We start from the raw sequence: 19,877 nt of genomic DNA on the forward strand, positions 1-19,877 counted from the left end.
CCTGTAGCCCGGGTTCAGGATTTGGGACTGTGTTACTAACTTCCTTCCTCCCAGCTCTGGCCTGGAGTCAGCTGGTCTTTCTCTCCCTCGATCCTGATCCTGACCATTGCCCTTGACAGTTTCTGTGGGACTAAAACCAAATTATTTAGCCAGTCTTTTATTCATTTGTTATTGAGTGACCAGTTAAAGAGGACCGTAGGAGCTGGAACTTCCCTGGGGCGAGGACTGCAGAGGCAGTGAGGAGATACAGGGAACGTGAGGGCAGAATAGAGCCCCCACTCCAGACCAGGAGCTGGGCTAGAAGCTAAGACATGGTCCCCTATTGTTGAGCATGTGCACTGGCCTCCATTCTTTGCTGCTGTGAACCACTCTGCCCTTTGCTCTGTAGCTGAATCCTAGCGCACACCCATGGTCATTTCTTTAGGATGCGCTCAGGGGCTGAAATGGCAGTGTCGGAGAACATCCGCAGTTTGAAGGAGCGCTTCACATTTCCTGGGTAGCTCCTGGGTGCCCTGTGCCATTCCAGACTTTACAGACGTCCTTGCAAAGGCGGGCAAGGTTAGCAGAGTTAGCGGCACTTTTCAGGTGAGTCTCAGAGAGCTTACATCCTTGCCGGGGCCCAGTGGGCAGCCGGGCATTCAAACTCTGCCCTTCGTTACGAGGCGCGGTTGCTAGGTTTCCATTAGTGGACATGAACACTCCGATCGGGCCCTGTCGTGGGGTGAGCAGCAAAGGGGCCGTCTGTCGTAGGTCTGCTTTGCCCCGGCCCCAGTGTGGGCAGCCCTGCCACTGATGGGGCAAAGGCCTTGAGGCCCTCAGTGACCCAGCGTGGGTCTCCTCTGGGGATGTGGCTTGGCTGTTGCTTTCAAACACATTGAAGGTGTCTCTTCGATAGCAACAACTCCAGAGTTGGCCTGGTTGTGTACAAGGGTAAAGCAGTTGCCCTTAGACTGTCCCCTGTGGGCCACACAGCACTGATCACAGTTGGCATCATGCAGAAGCCCCGTCCTTAGCAGTGCGGAGGAAGGTGGGAGAGCACGGGCCTGTCCTACCATGGCCCTGGGGCCCGTCTCAGTCCTGCCACTTGCTGGGACCCTCTCTGCCCCTGTCCCCTGTTTTGGATAAAGGGGCACGTGACTTCCAGTTCCTGTGAAGCAGCTGTGAGGCCACCTGGAACAGAGTGCAGATACCTACGGTTAGTGATGGAGAAAGCACACGTAGTGGGGACTTTGGGTTCAGGATGGGAACAGCCCCGCTGTCACTTTGCTCAGGCTGCTTGGTGCCTCAGTTTCCCGGTCTGTTAGAATGGGACTATAAGGTGCCTTTAAGTGAATTATAAAAGCGACAGATTCCAACCCCCCCGCAGTCTGATGCGCTAGGGCAGACTGTACAGACTTACAGAGATGACCCTGGATGAGTGTTGGTTCTCTTCATTGAATCCCCCATACACACCCTGCACCACTCACACGTTATCTTGCTTATTTCTCATAATTGGTTGAGGCTCAAGGGCTGGGTGAAGGTTGCGATGGAGCTCCAAGGTGAATAGAGGAAAAAGCAAGTTGTCTTGTTAACTGAACTACAGTGTCCAGCTTTCTTGTAGACACAACTGGTCCTCATTTCCATTTGGGCCCTTTTGGGTTAGAGACCCCACCCCCACCTCACTCCCCTACCTCTGCCCTCTTCCCCCTCCCCTCTCCCTCCACAGTAATGGCAGCATACCACACAGCATGTTCTGCACCTTGTTTGTTCAACTTAATCTCTCTGTTGAATCTTCCATGTCAGTACATTCTTTCCTCCAGCTGCATAGTATTCCATCACATGATTTACCAAAATTTATTTAGCCTGGCTTTAGTTTGGGTTTTTTCCAATATTTTGCTATTACAAACAATGCTGCCTATGTATGTATGTAATATATATATATATATAATATTTGAAAGACACATGTATTTTATATATAATACATAATATATGTGTATCATGTATTATACATATGTATGTAGCTCTGCACATTTAATACTGAATAAATATTGGAAGTGGAATGTACACTTGCCATTCTGAGAGACAGCGCTAATTCTTTGTCCAGAGAGGTTACACCATTTTACCTTTAGGTTAGCAATGTATGAGCCTGTCTGCTTCTCCAAGAAGGTGTTATCTAATTTTTTGAGCTTTGCTAATGTGATAGACAAAACCGGCATTTCATTGTAGTTCTAACTTGTTTCTCTTTTATTATGCACTTGGTAGAACATCTTCTCAAAAGAGCCATTTGTTTCTCTTTTTGTGTGAACTGTTTGTTGTATCTTTCACATTCTGTATGTGGGTTGGTCTTCTCTTACCAGTTTATAGTAGTTTGTCATATATTTGTAATTTGTGTCTTAAGTATTTCCCCATATTAAGACAACAAGCTAGTCTAACCTCTTTTATGAGTGCTTTTTGCTATGCAATTTGGTGTTTCCCATTTTCGTTTCTTATTTCTTATGTTTGGGTCTTCTCTCCCCCTTAAATGATTAGATTAAATGGTTGATAGGTTTTATTGTTTCTTTATTTTAGCCATCGAAGTCCTGCATTTAAAATATATTTAGTAATATGTAAAACTGTTAATTGTTTAATTTTAGGTGAAATAACCTGAATAAAGGCCCATGATGCCAATTTTAATTTTTTATTTTTTTAAATTTAAATTCAATTAGCCAACATATAAATAAAAAGAAAATTCACTAATTTTTGTAAATTAAAAAAAAGATAAAATGAAATAATCCTAATGCTAATAGTGTTTTATATCTGGTTAATGAGTCAGGTGGTGATTTTTAAGTTTTGTACATTTTTTAACATTTTCTAGAATTTAAAAAGTGGTTTAATGTTTTCTAATAGACTTTAATTTTTAGAATATTTTTAGATTTATAGAAAAACTACATAGAAAGTAGGTAGAGTTCCCATATACTCACACCTAGTTTTCCCTATTATTAACATCTTCCATTAGTATGGTACATTTATCACAGCTAATGAACCAGTATTGATACATGGTTACCTGAAGGCCAGGCTTTATTCAGATTTCCTTAGTTTTCACCTAGTATTATTTCTCTGTTCCAGGACACCATATTAAATTTAGTTGTCATTGGGCTTCTCTTGGCTGTGACAGTTTCTCAGCTGCTCCTTGTCTTCAATGGCCTTAACAGTGTTGAGGAGTATTGGTCAGGTCTTTTGTTGGATGCCTCCCACTGGAAATTATCCTATGTCTTTGTCATGATTAGACTGGGGTTATGGGTTTTTGTGGAAGAAGACCATAGAGATAAAGTACTGTTTCATTACATCATGTTATGTCATTTCATGACATACTATCAACATGATAATGATAGAATAATAACATTATAATAGACAATATAATATGGTAGATTAAATGATTGCATTAGAGAGTTTTTATGTTCTATTGGTTTTGTTTTGTTTATGTGGTATTTTTTCCCAAAGAACTAGTTCTCAGACTTGTTTATTAGTTCTATTATTTTTCTATTTTATTATGCTTCATTATTTTCACTTTTTTATACTTATCAGTATAAGTACACCAGTCATGATCTACTTTAGTAGGATCCCACAGGCTCTAAGATATGGGATGTGTTTTGTTATTCTCACTCTTTCTGTATTCTGCAAATTCTATATAGATTTTTTTTGAGTTGTTTAGAAGAGAGTTTTAAAAAATATCCAAGTGGTAGGATTCTGTATCATAATTTTGTGATTAGTTTTTAGTTTTTCTTTTGTGTTAGTAGATTCTGTGTTATCTCTGCTTTTTTTGTGTATGGTTTATTTGTAGCCTAATAAATGGGAAATGACCTATCTTATTAGTTAAGCATTTTTATGTCTTTACGTAATTTGGTTCATTGACCTGTCATAAGCTAAAAAGGGTACATTAAAGTTACCTGCCTCTACTGTGTATCTGTCTGTCCTTGTATTTGCTGTAGCTTTTGCAGTGAATTTTGGTGATATTACTTGGTGTGTTAGATCTTTAATACTGTTGAGTCTCTCTGCTTTGGAGATATCTCTTATATGTAGCATACAGTTGGGAGTTTTGTCTTGATTTCCAATCTTAGACTCTTTTTTTTTTTTTTTTGTATAGTTTACCATGGCCATTCATTGACATAGCTAGTATTTCTGACTTAGTTTTACTATCATATTTTATGTCTTTGTGTTATTGTTTCTATTGCTTCTTACAGCAAAATCTTTCACTGTGTGGTCTGTTTTATTTTGTGTTCTTTCTGACAATTTAGAAGGTTTGTATTTTATTTTCAGTCCTTCTGGATGTTTATAACTATATAAGATGCATTTTATCTTTTTTTAAGACTGTGCTAGTTGTCTCCCTTCTGAAATAAGTGATTACAAAATTAGTTTACAAATTTAGTCACAATTTTTATATGCTTTGTGACAGCTTTTTTCCTGGTGAATTTTTTGGTTTGCCTTTTTTTTTTTTTTTCCTTTTCCTCCTTTATTTCTCCTGTAAGCATCTTTGACTCTATCCTGTGCTTGTTCCTCTTTGGAAGAGGAGAAGCTTCTTTAGATCGACATTTTGCAGTGGATTTATGTAGAGGAAAGGCCAGGAAGTATCTTAGGAGAACAGGATGATGGCTCCCTGGTTCGTCACAGTTTTGTTCCCAGGACTATGGCTGTGATTTCTTTTGGCCTTGCTTCTACCCAGGCAGCAGATATCTGTAGCCAGGGGCTTCCCCCAGTGCAGGCCCGTCCTCCCGCTCTGCCTCACAGACACACTGCTTCCTGCCGTGATGGCGACCTGAGGTCTCCTTTGCTAGCCCCACCCTCCTTTAGCCTCAGGGTGTCCGAGGCAGCTCCTGCTCTTCTGTTTGGGAACCGTTGGTTTTTTCCATCAGGGAGTGCCAGCTACTAGTCGGCTCTGCCAGCTTTATCCGAGATCTGTGGCCACAGGTGCTCTCTCGCCCCCGTCGGATCTTCGCTGCTTTTGGCAGCCCTTTACTGTTCTTGGCAGTCTTTCGTTAGAAGTTGTGTTTTGGGTTACAAATGTGTTCTAGTTTCGCTGAAGATAACATTTACATTTCTCTTGCTCTTTCTCCTTTATTTTAGGTGATTTGGGATATGAAAAGGAGTAACTGTATTCTGCTATCTTAGGAGTGTCTAGTGTTGCACATTTTCACGTGCTCTGGTTTCCACCAGATTAAACATTAGCCAGGGCGCTCGGGATAGGGTTGGCATGCGCTAAAGCTGGCGTCTGCAAATAGAAAGGAAAGAAAATGGGAGTTGAGAATAAAATAGGAGAGTTAAAAAGGAATCCGTGGTATACCTGGTGTGCTGTGTGGCAGCAGGGTCCTTTCCTTCTCCCTTTGGACTGTGCCTGGGAGTGTGCCACTATTTGGGTGGGAGGTTGTGGCCAGACAGGACAGGGCATGAAACATGCCTGCCTCTTGGTCTGTCTCTGGGGAAGTTGTTTGGCGCCCAGCTGCCCTTAGGCCAGAGAGGAGTGCACATGCCTGTGCTCTGGACTGGATGCAGGGCTCACCTCTCCATCTTTCCTCACATCCAGGGCTTTCCAAGCAGCTCGAGCACCTTGGGTTCTGGCTGGCCTCCCAGAGATGGTGGCCAAATCCTCCTCCCTGGAAACCAGGATCCTGCCTCAGAGGAGGTTGTCCAGGGTCAGTGTTGTTAACCAGTGTTTATGTGCCCAAAGAAAGAGCAGGCCCATCCAAAGGGAAGGGGTACTTGTGGGATGCCCAGAGGATAGAGCCAGAGAGGAAAACCTTGCCCACAGAGTCTCAGGCTTGGCCCTTTATATTGTCTCGCAGATTACCACACTACGCAGAGGGCGCTATTTACCCCCCTTTTACAGATGAGGAAACTAGAGTCTAAGAGAGGCTAAGAGACCTTTCTTTGGACAAACAGCTTAGAGATGGAGACAGGGATTTGGATGCAGTTCTACCTGGTTCCAGAGCCTGGACACTAGCCCCCTTATTCCCCTGCCTCCCACTCACCTTCCCATGGAGACTCCATCCCATCCTCAGACGGTTGTCTTGTGTCCATGCTCATGTCCCTGGGTGATTTTGTGGGTTCCTCACTGTGTCTTCCTTTTCGAGGCTGGCTACACTTTAGATACTATTTAAGCTCCCCAGGGAAGCCAGGGTGGGAACCAACGGGCCACACCCTATACTTCTTTTTTTTTTTTTAATTTTTTTTTTAAGATTTTATTTATTTATTTGAGAGAGAGAGAATGAGAGAGAGCATGAGAGGGAGGAGGGCAGAGGGAGAAGCAGACTCCCTGCTGAGCAGGGAGCCCGCACACCCTATACTTCTGCATCCCTATGTCCTCGGCCCTGTGTCCCCTCAGCTTTGGCACAGGCCTTGTCCCTGGGACAAAATACACGTGGGTTCTTCTCCAGTCTCTGTGGTCTTGGGTAAATCACTTTACTTCTCTAGGCTCAGTCCTTATTTCTAAAATGTCTATGATTACTGGAAGAGTAGAACATGGACTCTGACGCCAGATGATCTCAATGTGAATCTGAGCTCAGCACCTTATTAGCTGTGGGACTTTAGCTAATTACTTAGCCTTTCTCTTCTCTGGTTTTCTCAACTATAAAATGGGAATAATGATGTACCTGTCTTACAGGGAGGACTTAAGGATTAAACGATAATGTAAACTGTTTGGAACAGTGTCTGGCATATGGAAAGTACTAGATTAATGCCAGATATTGTTATATTACTTAATTGTTCTTCCTAATGCACGCAAAGGACCCAGCCTCAAGAGGGGCATAAGTGGCTATTGCTGTTGTCATAACCGGTGCCCTTCGCTTTCTTCCAGGAGCTTGGGCCCCTGCCCCAGCCCGGCAGAGGCTGTGGAGGTAGACGGTCCAGAAGTCTGGTACGCAGCCCGGCGGCCCATCCCTGGCGGTGGGGAGCGGAAGCTCCCACGAGGTAGCGGTGGCCCGCAGCGGCCCCCTCCCGGCAGTGAACCATGGGCCAGAAGCTCTCGGGGAGCCTCAAGTCGGTGGAGGTGCGGGAGCCGGCGCTGCGGCCGGCCAAGCGGGAGCTGCAGGGGGCGGAGCCGGGGCGGCCGGCGCGGCTGGACCAGCTGCTGGACATGCCCGCGGCGGGGCCCTCGGTGCAGCTGCGGCACGCGTGGAACCCCGAGGACCGCTCGCTCAATGTCTTCGTCAAGGATGACGACCGGCTCACCTTCCACCGGCACCCGGTGGCCCAGAGCACGGACGGCATCCGTGGCAAGGTGGGCCATGCCCGCGGCCTGCACGCCTGGCAGATCAACTGGCCGGCGCGGCAGCGTGGCACCCACGCCGTAGTTGGCGTGGCCACGGCTCGGGCTCCTCTGCACTCGGTGGGCTACACGGCACTGGTGGGCAGCGACGCCGAGTCGTGGGGCTGGGACCTGGGCCGCAGCCGCCTCTACCACGACGGGAAGAACAGGCCCGGAGTGGCCTACCCCGCCTTCCTGGGGCCCGAGGAGGCCTTCGCGCTGCCCGACTCGCTGCTCGTGGTGCTGGACATGGACGAGGGCACGCTCAGCTTCGTCGTGGATGGCCAGTACCTGGGCGTGGCCTTCCGCGGCCTCAAGGGCAAGAAGCTGTACCCGGTGGTGAGTGCCGTGTGGGGCCACTGCGAAGTCACCATGCGCTACATCAACGGCCTTGACCGTAAGTGCCCCGTCGGGGGGCCAGGGGTTCCAGAGGCTGCCTGTCACGGAGGCACTGGGGAGGGCGGCAGGGAGCAGGGGAGGCCCCGCCCTCCATGGTCACTCGGGCCGACCCTGCCGGGTAGAGGATGTGAACTCTGGGAATCTCTCATTTACTGGCTTGGTGGTCTTGCGCTGTGCCTCAGTTTTCCCACCTGCAAAAGTGGTGCAAGGATAGTAATCTTGGTCAGGGTTGTTGTGAGGATCAACCAAGATAATGTACGTGAGGTGCTTAGACCAGTGACTGGCACCTACTAAGGGCTTCCCGTGTTGATACTAATCATGAATCTTGCTGTCTGCATAAGGGTCATATAAATTGATGTCTTCCTGTGTGCCAGGCCTCAGGCTCACAGCAGGAGGAGAGTGACAGTAGAAGGCCTAGTGCCTGCACTTGAATGCCGTGTACTCTGAGTTACTGATAAATAATACGTAATGATAATAACAACTATCATTTGTTGACCGCCTCCTGAAGGCAGGGACCGAGCACCCAATTTCCAGCTCTCCCTGGTGAACTATTAAAAGGGGTCACCTGGCCCTCATCTCTAGCTGATTATTACCTCCTGGGAATGAGAGCCAGAAGTTGTAGAATCCTGCTTTTTTCCAAGAGGACCCAGAAATCTAGATTTGTGTGAAAGAGCCCCATTTTTGAAGTTGGCAGCTGCTGAAAACACCATGTGGGCAAACAAAACCCCCTTGCAGGCTGTAGACAAGCCCCCAGGCTACTGGGGGTGATCCCTGGCAGCTCTGAGGCCTCCTCTCATTTAATAGGCACCATCATGCTGTGAGGCAGCTTAAAAATCATGGCCACAAAATTGGTTATGGCTTCAGGAGGGAGTCCCTCAGGGAGGCAGGGTGGCCTCTGCACAGAGCCATGCATGGCCACCAGCTGAGAGGAGCCTTGCGGGCTTATCCACTCCTCATCCACACATGACACTTCCTGCCACGCCCCTGATGAAGCTCACAGAGGCAGGTGCTTACAGCCAGAATTCCAGTTTATTCATGTCAGATGAGAGCTATAATTGCCCCCATTTCAGAGAGGAGAAAACGGAAGAGCAGAGCTACAGAGAACCAACGCCTACCTAGGTCTGTCAGCCTCCGAAGCCTATTCTTTTCCCATGCTCCCCCCCTTCAGTTGAGGGACTGGGAGTACCACCTCAGAAAAGAACTCAAGAACAAGATTTTACTCAAGTAAAATTTATATTTACCTCGAGGGTAGGGTAGGTTGGCTGTTTTCAAGGGTGGCGGGCCAGCAGAAAGTGGCTGGTATGCTCATCTCTCTGACTGAGCCACCCAGGCACCCCAATCGTATGCTCATCTCTCTGGTGGAACAGACAGCATTCTCCCTCAGATTCATTTTCATGGTTGTTAGATGAAGATTGCCATTCATGGCAAAGTGTTGTTCTGTTTTCTCTGATTAACCGGTTAGATCTAGGAGCAGATGAGTGTGTCCTGAGAAGGGCTAGTTTAATCATCCCAGTGCCTTGTGGAGAATGTCTGGACCCCTCGTAGACATGGGGGCCAGGCAAACCCCAGTACTGAGAAAACCAATAGCAACAACAAACACTCTTTTCAAGCAGAATTGGAAAATTTACTTGCCAGAATTTATCATGGGAGCAGAAGAGTGGACTTGGCGTACAAGGCTTTGGAGTCTGACACGCCTTAGTGCCAACTGCATCCCCACTGCTTAATGGTTTCGTGTCTCTGGTGAGTCATTCCAATGCCTTACAACTCATTTTGCTTATCAGTAAAATGGGACAGTATCAGGTTCATTTCATAGCTGCTGTGAGATTGGTCTGGTGGTACCAGTTATATGGTAGCTGGCATTAAAGGCTGACATTGATAGCCAGCAGGAGCTCCCTGAGCCAACAGTTGGGCCCCCAAGATGCGCTTCCTCTTGAGTATTGGTTCACACTCAGCTATTATCTGTTGCTTGGTTTTCAGGTACAAAGCTAAGGTGCTAACGAGGCTGGCCAGTGGCTCCCCCCAGGCATGTTAGGATCAGGAGCAGTCAAGCCATGGTATCCTCCTTGGTGCAATGTTGGTGGGGAGCTGGGTGGGAAAGGACAGCTGTTCTTGGGGCATTTTGAGCTCTTGGATCCTTCAGGTGGCTGGAGAAGGTTGGTGCAGCTGAAACTTGCCCTATTCCATCCTCCTCCCCACTCGCAGTGATTTTTGAGTTTGGCTGAAGCTGGAATGCTCGTCAGGAGGCAAGGGAAGGACAAGATGTCATGTGAGGCAAGACTGTAGCATCTGTTGTTCTGTGTCAGGATTGGCTTGTCTGCTGTGGCACTAGCCTATTCTCCAGATGGGAGTAATGTTCTCTATTATGGGCAGGATATGATGGCAGAGAGGGGGACCTCAGCTTTCCTGGGCTTTGAAAGGTCATGGTCAGCCTAGGACACGCCCTGACTACAGAGTGGGCCATAGGACGTGCCATGGTGGAGTCTGATCGGGGCTGGTTGGGAGGGGACTGTGTGATGCCTGTAGCCAGTGACCTGGGCTGATGTCCACCAGGGACATCCCTGGGCACTGGGAAGGGTTTGGCCCTGGGGAGTCCCTGGGCAGGGAAGGTGACCCAAGGTGGGGTTCTGTACATGAAAATTCTGAGCCACCATTGGTTGTGGACATGATGTCAAGTCTCCACACTCAGACCTGACAGGGATGTGGGGAAGCATCGTCAGAGACAGACTCTGGAACAGAAAGGCAGGGCTGCTCTCTGGGGTTGCTTCCCCAGAAGATCACTGGGGAGAGAAGTATGCCCAAGGCCCCTCACAAACCGTATTCGACTCTGGCCCCAGTGCTCACCAGAAGGCTGGGCACAAGGATGACCTCCTCTCTCTGAACCTCAGTGTTCTCCTTTGTAGAATGGGCATGATAAAGCTCCAGGCACAGAGCATACAGCCGTGGGTGCTCACGGCTTTCATTAACCAGGCGAACTGAGCCAGGTCCTGAGCTTCACATATAGATTACAACAAAAGTGGCCTGAATAGAAGCTTCTCCTCTAATGTGAAGTAAGTTCATGGATATCCTTTTCTCAGTGTTTGAATTTTTATGACTATGAAAGCAAGACTCAAAAAGGACTAACCGCATTTAACTGTGAAGCATGTGTTCGTTGGGGGTAGAGCTCCTAGAAGCATGTTTTCCTGTTGCAAATGCATTCTTCAGCCATGGCATGGAGTGGAGCAGCTCTGCATCTCCGGGTTCACCACAAAGAGCTGCAGGATGCCCAGGGGGAGGTCGGGCAAGCGGGCAAGCTGTCTCCAGATGACCGGGTCCACAGCCCAAGTGATAACAGCAATAATAACACACCACCCATACCTACCTCTTATATAGTGCTTAGTCTGTGCTGGCCTTTATGCTAAGCACTTTACAAATTTTCACTCATTTAATCCTTACAACTACTCTTTCAGCGAATGCCTGTATTATCTCATTTTACAATGAAGACGTTGAGGCACAGAGAGCTTGAGTCAGTTGCTCGAGGTCACACAGCTAGTAAGGGGGGGAACCAGGATATTCAAAACAAGGCACACTGGCCCAATGGGCCCCTTGTGGAGATGTTTGCAGAGGGGGCAGGAAGGGAAGGAACAGGAGAGACTGCTCCACTGGGCTGGGTGGGCACGCAGCCAACTGGACCTTTCCTTCAGCGGTGGATCTGGGTGAGACCCTGAGATGCTGTCCCGGCTGTTCTCCTCCCTCCTGCCTTCATCCCCAGCCCTCAAAGCTCTTGGCTCAGCACAGAGCTCCACAAGGTGTTCGGAAAAGCTAGCTGCATCAAGACAGCCCAGCAGTGTCTGTGGATCAGGCATGCTTCGGTTGCTAACAGGAGAATGTCACTGAAAATGTCCCAGCCGCTGTGAGGTTTGGCGCCACGGCTGTGAGGTGGTCCAGGCCTTTGGAATCGGCTCCGGGCTGGTTTCCGGAATTGCTCCTCTGCTCCCTGGCTCCCCCTTCCACGTGTTGGAGGCCAGGAAGCTTGACAGAACAGCTTTGTCTCCTGTCTTGCAGATCTTGGGCGGTGAGTGGTGTATGGGCGACACAGGAAGTGGAGAGGAGCCCCAGACAGAGAAGGGCGGGCTTGGAGCCCTGCGCAGCTTTGATTTGAGGGTCATAATGATTATGCTTTTTTTTATACCACCCATGTTTTGTGCTCTGGGCCAAGTGTTCTTTTCTCTCTCTCTCTCTCTCTCTCTTTTTTTTTTAAAGATTTTATTTATTTATTTGAGAGAGCGAGAATGAGAGAGAGAGAGAGAGTACATGAGAGGGGGGAGGGTCAGAGGGAGAAGCAGGCTTCCCGCCGAGCAGGGAGCCTGACGCGGGACTCGATCCAGGGACTCCAGGATCATGACCTGAGCCGAAGGCAGTCGCTTAACCAACTGAGCCACCCAGGCGCCCTCTCTCTCTTTTTTTCTTAACCCATACAATAAACTTTGAAGGGATATTGCTGTTATTTCCATTTTGTAGATGGGAAAATGGAATCTTGGAGAGGTAAAGAACTCACGAATTGCTCAAGGCCAAGCAGGTAGCCAGCAGGAGAGCTGTGCTTCACCCCAGTCCATCAGCTCTCCTGTGCCCTGCTCCTGCTGCCTGGGCCAGCCCTGACTCCATTTTGCCCACCACATAGAGCCTGATTCCACAGAGCAGGTCGGCGCCAGGGCTCCTTCTCTGGGGGGTTAGAGAGTGGGAAACGTAGGCTCTCAGGCCTAACTGGCAGAGAGGGCTTGTCCACCTGCATCGAGCCGGGAAAACTGTATTTCCAGACGTTGTTCCTAGATGGTTTAATTGACCTGCCAACAAGTATTTATTGGTGCAGCGGCTCAGCAGAAGACACTGGCAGCCAGCCAAGGCTTCTGGTATTGATGAAGGCCAGAGAGAGTTTCCTTCCAGGCTGAGTACAAGGACACCGTCCCCTTGCCAGAGACATCCTCCAGTCTGCACTGAACTCACCACCTTCCTGCTCGACTCCCGTGTGTCTCCCGGCTGCCACGGTCCTCCCAGCCTCCCTGACATCGACATGCAGCTCCTCGGCCCTCCCGACCCAGGCCTGGTCCCCCTTATCATTCTGCCCTGACCCCAGCCCACCCCAGCCCTCAGCCCAGGGCTCTGCCCCCTGCACCCTCATTCAGCACCGAGTCTCCCGCATCCGCCCCATTCACTTACTTTTGCACATGTGTGCCTTCTTTCCCCAAGTGGAGATGAAGTGAGTTCCTCGGGACAAGGGATGGTGACCCAGGAAGCATGTGTGGGGAAGTGGATAGAGGAGGGACTTAAAAATATGTGTGCATTTGGGGCGCCTAGATTGCTCAGTCAGTTGGGCATCTGCCTTTGGCTCAGGTCCTGATCCCAGGGTCCCAGGATCGAGCCCCGCATCTGGCTCCCTGCTCAGTGCGGAGCCTACTTCTCCCTCTCCCCCCCATCCCCCTGCCTCCTGCTCATGCTCTCTCTTGCTATCTCTCTCTCTCAAATAAATAGATAAAATCTTTTTAAAAATATGTGTGCATTTACTTTTGAAAGGCAAACTGTGCACATAGCAACAAATTTAAATATTACAATGAAATACCCCCCCATTACAATGAAATACCCCCCCACACCCATTAGCTCCCCAGCTCCTCTCCCTGCTGGCAACCACCATTAATAGTTTTGCGTGTGTCCTTCCAGAAATTTATGACACAGAAATTTTACATGAATGTGATCATGCTGTAAACATTGTTCTGCATCTCCCTTCCCCCCTCATAGATCTTGGCGATTATTTAATATTACTATAGAGTTGCCTCATTCTTTATTAACAGCTGCCTGAGTTTTCTTGGTATGGTTGTGTCATTATTTTATTCAGACCCCCACTTTTTTGACATTTATGCAGTTTCCAATCTTTGAGAATAAACATTTGATTCCAATTTAAATTTCATTTCTGCCCCCTTCTGGCTAATTAACATCCCCGAGCCTTCGTTTTCCCCTCTGTGCAGTGGGAATAATTATATGTGCCTTGCGTAGTTGCTGTGAGGATTAGAAATGAGGCAGAGGGCGCCTGGGTGGCTCAGTTGGTTAAGCAACTGCCTTTGGCTCAGGTCATGGTCCTGGAGTCCCGGGATCGAGTCCCACATCGGGCTCCCTGTTCGGCGGGGAGTGTGCTTCTCCCTCTGACCCTCCCCCCTCTCATGTGCTCTCTCTCATTCTCTCTCTCTCAAATAAATAAATAAAATCTTTAAAAAAAAAAAAAGAAAAGAAATGAGGCAGAAACGAAGCATGGTCCAGCATGTGGCTCAGAGTGGGGGCGTGTGCTGGAGGGGGCTGTGGGTCTTACCGTGCTTACCCGCGTCCAGCGCTGAGCTCTTCTGGGCCCCTTGATGAATCTTGTGAATGATTTGGTTTCTAGTTTAAAGTACAGTAGAACCACATTAATTTGCTGTTAAGGAGGCTTCAAGCACAGTGCTGGACTAGGAGCATTTGAATTGTATAATCTGGTCAGTGCTGACGTAGGGTGTGTGTCAGCATGCCGAGTCACCTGGTCCCTTACCTGCCCAGGGCAGGTCCATGATGGAGTGGGTTGCCGTTCTGTTGCTGCTCTTGCCAGGACTGAGGGTGATAGTTCTTTAAGGCAGAGACTCCCTCTGTGGTACCCCTTGCAATTGAGGACATAGTAGGTGCTCAGTAAGCGCATATGAATATACTGGCCTCCCGCCACCTGCCGAGCTTTTCTGTTCCCTTCTGCAGCAGGACCCGAGTCACAGTTGGCTGGAATAGAGGGAGGCTGGCTCGGAGAGGCCACCCCCTTGAAACCTGACCCTAGAGTGACCCAGTCCCACCTCTCCTTGTGTGTGGGGCACAGCACATCTGTCCCCGCACTCAGGCCAGGCCCAGGCTGGGCGATGGGCTGGGCCATTTGATTCAGGATCTTGACATTCAGAAACTGGCCCCTACCCTTTGTTTGCCACAGAAAGGAACAGACTTTTAGCTGAAAGCGGTTTTTGTGGCGTTGCTCTGAGTGTGTGTGGGGGGTGAGGGGGGCGGTGTTCACAGTTGAACAGTCGTGAGTAGGTTCACCCTTGGAAGTCCTTCCTGCAGGAAGGGGGCTTTGAAGCACGGGCTCAGTCAGGAGAGTGTCGCCCTGGGACACAGCGGAGTCACACACCCTGGAAACACTGTGCACCTGCCCTCTTCCTCTCAGAGGGCCTCCGTGGGGCCTCGTGGGAAGAGCTGGGGCTCACTCCTGACGGGGCTGCTCATGAGCTGTGACCCTGAGCAAGTCAGCTCACACTGGAGCCTCCGTGTCTTCATCTGCAAAAGTAATAGAAACACACTATGCCACAGGCGTTGGGATTGTGGATGATATACAGAAAGTGACTGGGCGCGTGCCTGGCACGTGCTAGACACGGGAAAAAGTAGGTTTAAAAATCGCCACTCATGACGATCACAGCTCCTGTAGACTGGTAGAATTACTGTTAGTGTTATTAGATGTGGAAACAATTATTGTTATTAAATTTGGGTTTGGGGGCTTTCACATAAGGGAATATGTTGGTTTGGGGGGGGTGACTCTTTTTCTCTTTAAGATACTTGATGGAAATGCCACCTGAGGTTGAATTTGTGCCACTGTGAGTTTGTCACAAATAGCTGGGAGTGTTGAGCCTTCCCTGTGAGCAGTTTCAGGGATTTCCAGCTAAGTGTCTGGTGGAAGTGTTTTGGAGTTCCTGGTGGTGACTTGCTCGATGGACATGTGTTCAGCAAGGCTGTCCAAATACACGGCCTCCTCGCCCGCCATGGCCCCTGCGGGTATTCAGTGGGGAGGAGCTGTTGAGGCGCCAGGCCTGAGGGGCAGCATCTGTCTCCGAACAGATGGCCACGAGGCCCAGCTGTGGGCTCGCCCCTGCTGGACCTTTGGAGGGAAGGGAAGGGGGAAGAGGTGGCTGAGAGAGGAGCCGGCAGGAGGGTGAGGGCAGGCCCCAGGCAATGGAGCTGGGAGACATGCCTTCTGGCAGCTGGGGCCGGACCCCCACTTTACATGGGGGAGCTGAATGGACCAGAGAGCTGGGACGGCTTGCCCAAGGTCACCGGCTAATTAGCAGGAGAACCAGACCTAAAACCCAGGCCTCCAATCCCCCTTGAAAACGCACCTCCCCAGAAACAAGAGAGTGAGGATTCGATGCAGTTTGTGAGCTGTGTTCAAAAAGCCTGACATAGATGGGAGAGGACACTGGAGTTTAGGAGGAGAATGATGCCTTCGTAGGAAGTGGTCTTGACAGCTTGGGCAGCATTGAGACCCTCCGTGGCTTCCCCGTGCCTTCTGCATGTCAGAGCCCCTGTCCCCACCCTGCTCAGACCACAGAGCAGAGTCCAGCACAGTCAAGATCACCATTCCCTCCGTGTACTACCTGGATGAGCCAGGCGTAAGTTTCCTCAGCATTCCTGTCTGTAAAGTGGGTTTGCTGATGGGACTCACCCCATAGACTTGTTGTCAGCAGTGCTTCTCACACCTCAATGGGCATCTTGCTAAATGAGGTTCTGACTCAGGAGGTATAGGTAGGGCCCAAGACTCTGCATTTCGGACAAGCCTCTGGGTGGGGTTCATGCTGCTGTGTGTTGAGGGCAGGGCACAGGGCAAGGCTTCCCCACACACGACTTGTCCCCTGCTCCCACTGTCCACCTCTCTAACCCCCACTCTGATCCTGCAGCCAAGCCAGTCTGCTTACTCCTCCGTGCTTGGTCTGTGCTGACCTCTTCGTTGGAAATGGCCTGTTTCCTCCCCACCTACCCAACAGGGCCTGCTGTAAACAAGCCTGGCTCTGCCCACCAGCCCTCCTGCCTGGCTGACATGAGGGTCATTCCTGCACCTTGTCCCCCTACGTGCTCCCCACCCTTCCCCTGTCCAGCTGTGCCTTCTGCACTTCCTCCGTTTCCTATCCAGCCCCATTTTCCTTTTGTTCTCATCCTCCCCAGCCACCATGTGACTCAGTTTACCTGTCCTGGAGCCCAAATTCGCCACGTCGCCCCGTTGCCAGCAAGGTACACGCAAGGAAATCCATGACTTTTCTGTGAGGCCAACTTTGTTTGGGAAAGGATTACTGCAAATAGAAACAGCTCTTTGTTTAACAGTCATTGATTGAGCACCTACAAAAGACCAAACACCTCTTGGCGCTGCTCAGGCCTCCCGTTGTCTTATTTAAACCCCCACAGCCCCATACAAATGCTCGTAAGTGCCCTAGGCACAGCAGCTCATTTAATCCCCACGGATGAGGAGAAGGTACTGTCACCCCACTTCCCACATGAGGAGCCTGGGGCCGAGGGGCATGAAGAGCCCGCTCACGGCACAAACTCGGAGGCAGTGATCTGCGCAGGGATCCAGGCGGCCAGCTCCAGCACCCCCACCTCTAACCTCCGGGCCACAGAGGGTCGCGGTGAGCCTTCCTTCGGCCTTGCTGGTGGTCTCGGGCCTTAGCAGAAGGGCTTACTGAAGCTGGCGTCAGCAGTCCGGCTGCCTCAGCATGTCCACACCCTAAATACAGGACAGCCAGGCTGTGCTCATTCTCACCTGTGCCCCCGGGAGCGGCGCGGACGCGGCGCGGGTGCTGCAGGGCTCGCAGTGCACCGGGCAAGCAAATTGGCGGGACGGGGTGTAAATGAGCAAAGAGGCTCCCCATTTGGCAACAGCATTTGGTGGCCGCGGTCGGGGAGCCAGCCACTCCTCCCAGTCGTGTCCCTTGGTTAAGGCAAGGGGACAGTTAGCATGAGTTACAGCCCAGCCCAGACACTAATAAGGTGCTTGTCTGAAGCCTTCCATAATTCAAGTTAAGGCTGTACCGTTTAATGGCCCTTCTTCATCAGATCTTCCAAGACTCGGTGCCTCCTTAATGATTTATTTGCTTGGGATGAAAATTAAGCCGAGACAGCGTGAGCTTGGAAAATACTGCCGCGCTGGTTCTCCCCAGTTCTTCATCCTCAGTGGCGGCCGCTTCTATAAATAGAGCCGTGAGCCCCGCTGCGTGACCCTCCTGCTGGGAGCCCCAGCGGGCACCGGCTGCCCTGTCATGACCCTCTGGGACCACAGCGGACGAGGCACCTGGTGTCCGCCATCTTTCCCACCTCCAAGGCCGGTGACCCCGCTGGGGAGCTGCAAGGGGCCAGATCTGCTGGCAAAGATATCGTCACCTTGGCTTTGGAACCATTTAAGTAGAAGTGTTTGAGTTGATCCATCTGGAGCTACAGCCACGTTCCAGATTTTGCCCTGTCGATGTTTCTCCCACAAAATGCATTTCACGAGGGTGTCCCAGGGTGAGGGTGGGTTTGCCTCTGGTGTTCAGTGAGGTGGATGACAGCTTTCTGCCTGATGTCGAGGCCTGGCTCGGAGAGGCACATGGGATCCTGTTCATCTCCCTAAGCATGGCCGCCTCTGGGGTGAGGGGCCAGAGTCGGAGCTGAGGGCCACTCCCAGGGCTCACCTGGAGGCCAGGTGCTGATTGGGGTGGGATGTTTAGCCCAGCTCCTCTGGAGTTCGGAAGACCCAGGTTGGCTCAGGAAAGGGCCGAGTGTAATGGTGTGTGAGGACTGAGAGCTCCAGGCACCCCTCTGCAGCCTCAACTGCACGTCTGCCCTAGGCTCCCTCCCACCCACCTGTTCCCAACCTCTCCTGTATCTTTTCTGGCTTCCTCATAATTCAGGCACCTCTTGGTGTTGGCTGACTCTGGCCCTTTGTTGGCACAGTATTTTCCCATGTCTTGTTTTAAAATCCTGAGAGTCTCTGATTGGTCCAGTGCTTCTCTTCAGAAGCAACCCCCTGATTGGCTGTTGCTGGGTCAGATCCTACCTGCTGGTTCCCTTAGCTGTGGAGAGTCCTGGAGCTGGTCATTTAGCACATTTGCCTGGACATCAGCGTCCCTCAGGGAGCATGTAAAAACACAGATTTCAGCTGTCTCTCATCTATAGCATCAGTGGACCCAGGATTGTGTGTGTGTGTGTGTGTGTGTGTGTGTGTCACAAACTTCCCACTTGATTATGCCATCAATCTAGCACTAGCTAGAAGTCAGCTGCTCGGGGTGCCTGGCTGCCGGGAGACTACTGGGGTGCAGTGGGGGTGCCCGGTCACATAGAGGGAGAGTGTGCTAGGCAAGTAGTGATGTCCCAGACTTACAGGAACTGGTTATTGGGAACTGTGGTCCAAGGCAGAAGCAGGGGCTGGGCTCCGAGTCTTAACTGGAATGGGCATGGGGCACCTGAAGATCATTCTTATTGGCTCCAGCATTAAGGAAACAGATCTTTAGTCCATGCAGCCGAAGTGTTAGTGTTGGGTGGCTGAGTTTGGAGAGGCTGCTTTACTCCCCTAGTTTCCTCCTGGGGTATCCCAAGGGGCATCAGGGTTGATTGGTGCATTTTGTGGAGGCACGGCCCCAGTCAGCCTCTCAGCCAGGGGCCCAGGAGGGTCAGTGTTCCCGTGGGTGCGGGAGGGCCGAGGTGTGGTATGGAGACCTCCTGAGTCACTGTTGCTCTCCCCGCTGGCGGAGGCCAGGTAGTCCCCTCTGCCCTTGTGTCCCCAGCGTCTGGCACATGGTGGGTTCTCAGTGAACATCTACTGAATGAGTGACTGGATAACTCAGGGCCCACACGGCAGGGTGAAAAAACACTGCAGGTTCGGGTGGAGGACAAGGCCCAGAGAAAGAGCACATTCTTCTATAGCATCTGCACAAAAGAAAGAGTTCACAGGCTTCCTGTTGAAACTTCAGGGAAGGGAATCCTAAGAAGTTTCCAGTTAGCCAGGAATAGTAAATTGAAATTAGTCGCACTCGGCTCATAGCCACTAATTTGATCTCGGTATAAATAAGCCATTCCTCTTCCCTCAACCACAAACGGTCCTGCGTGGGCCAGTCTGCCCCGTGGGATTTATCCTTTCACTCGGTGTTTGTGAAGGGCCTGACCTGTGCTGACCCGGGCCAGGAGCTAGGCTGCGGTGGTGAGCAAGGCAGGCCCACTGTCCACTCTCCATGGCGCCACAGTCCGCTGGAGAGCTATGGTCACAATGAGAGAGGCTTTTTATCACTCAGCCAATGGGTCAATGGCTATTTTTTTTAAATATCTCCTATGCGCCAGGCACTGGGGGTACTGTGATGACAACTTAGGAGGAGAGACAGAAACAGAAGAAGACACGTCTATGATAAATCTAGAGAAAAGTGACGAAATGCGCAAAACAGGAGACCGTGATAGGGAG

The 19,877-nt window shown here is 50.4% G+C and overlaps 1 protein-coding gene across 1 annotated transcript in view; it reads left to right on the forward strand.

Moving 5' to 3' along the window:
• Window positions 1-19,877, forward strand: part of SPSB4 (splA/ryanodine receptor domain and SOCS box containing 4) — a 78,681-nt gene that overhangs the window by 8,871 nt on the left and 49,933 nt on the right. The window contains exon 2 of the mRNA XM_034995913.1: window positions 6,806-7,652. Coding sequence (XP_034851804.1) covers window positions 6,959-7,652 — 694 coding nt within the window. The 5' untranslated portion in view covers window positions 6,806-6,958. The remainder of the gene's footprint in view (window positions 1-6,805; window positions 7,653-19,877) is intronic.

Source organism: Mirounga leonina, unplaced genomic scaffold, assembly GCF_011800145.1.
Source record: "Mirounga leonina isolate KUSES-001 unplaced genomic scaffold, KU_Mleo_1.0 Mir_115, whole genome shotgun sequence".
Classification (NCBI taxonomy): domain Eukaryota; kingdom Metazoa; phylum Chordata; class Mammalia; order Carnivora; family Phocidae; genus Mirounga; species Mirounga leonina.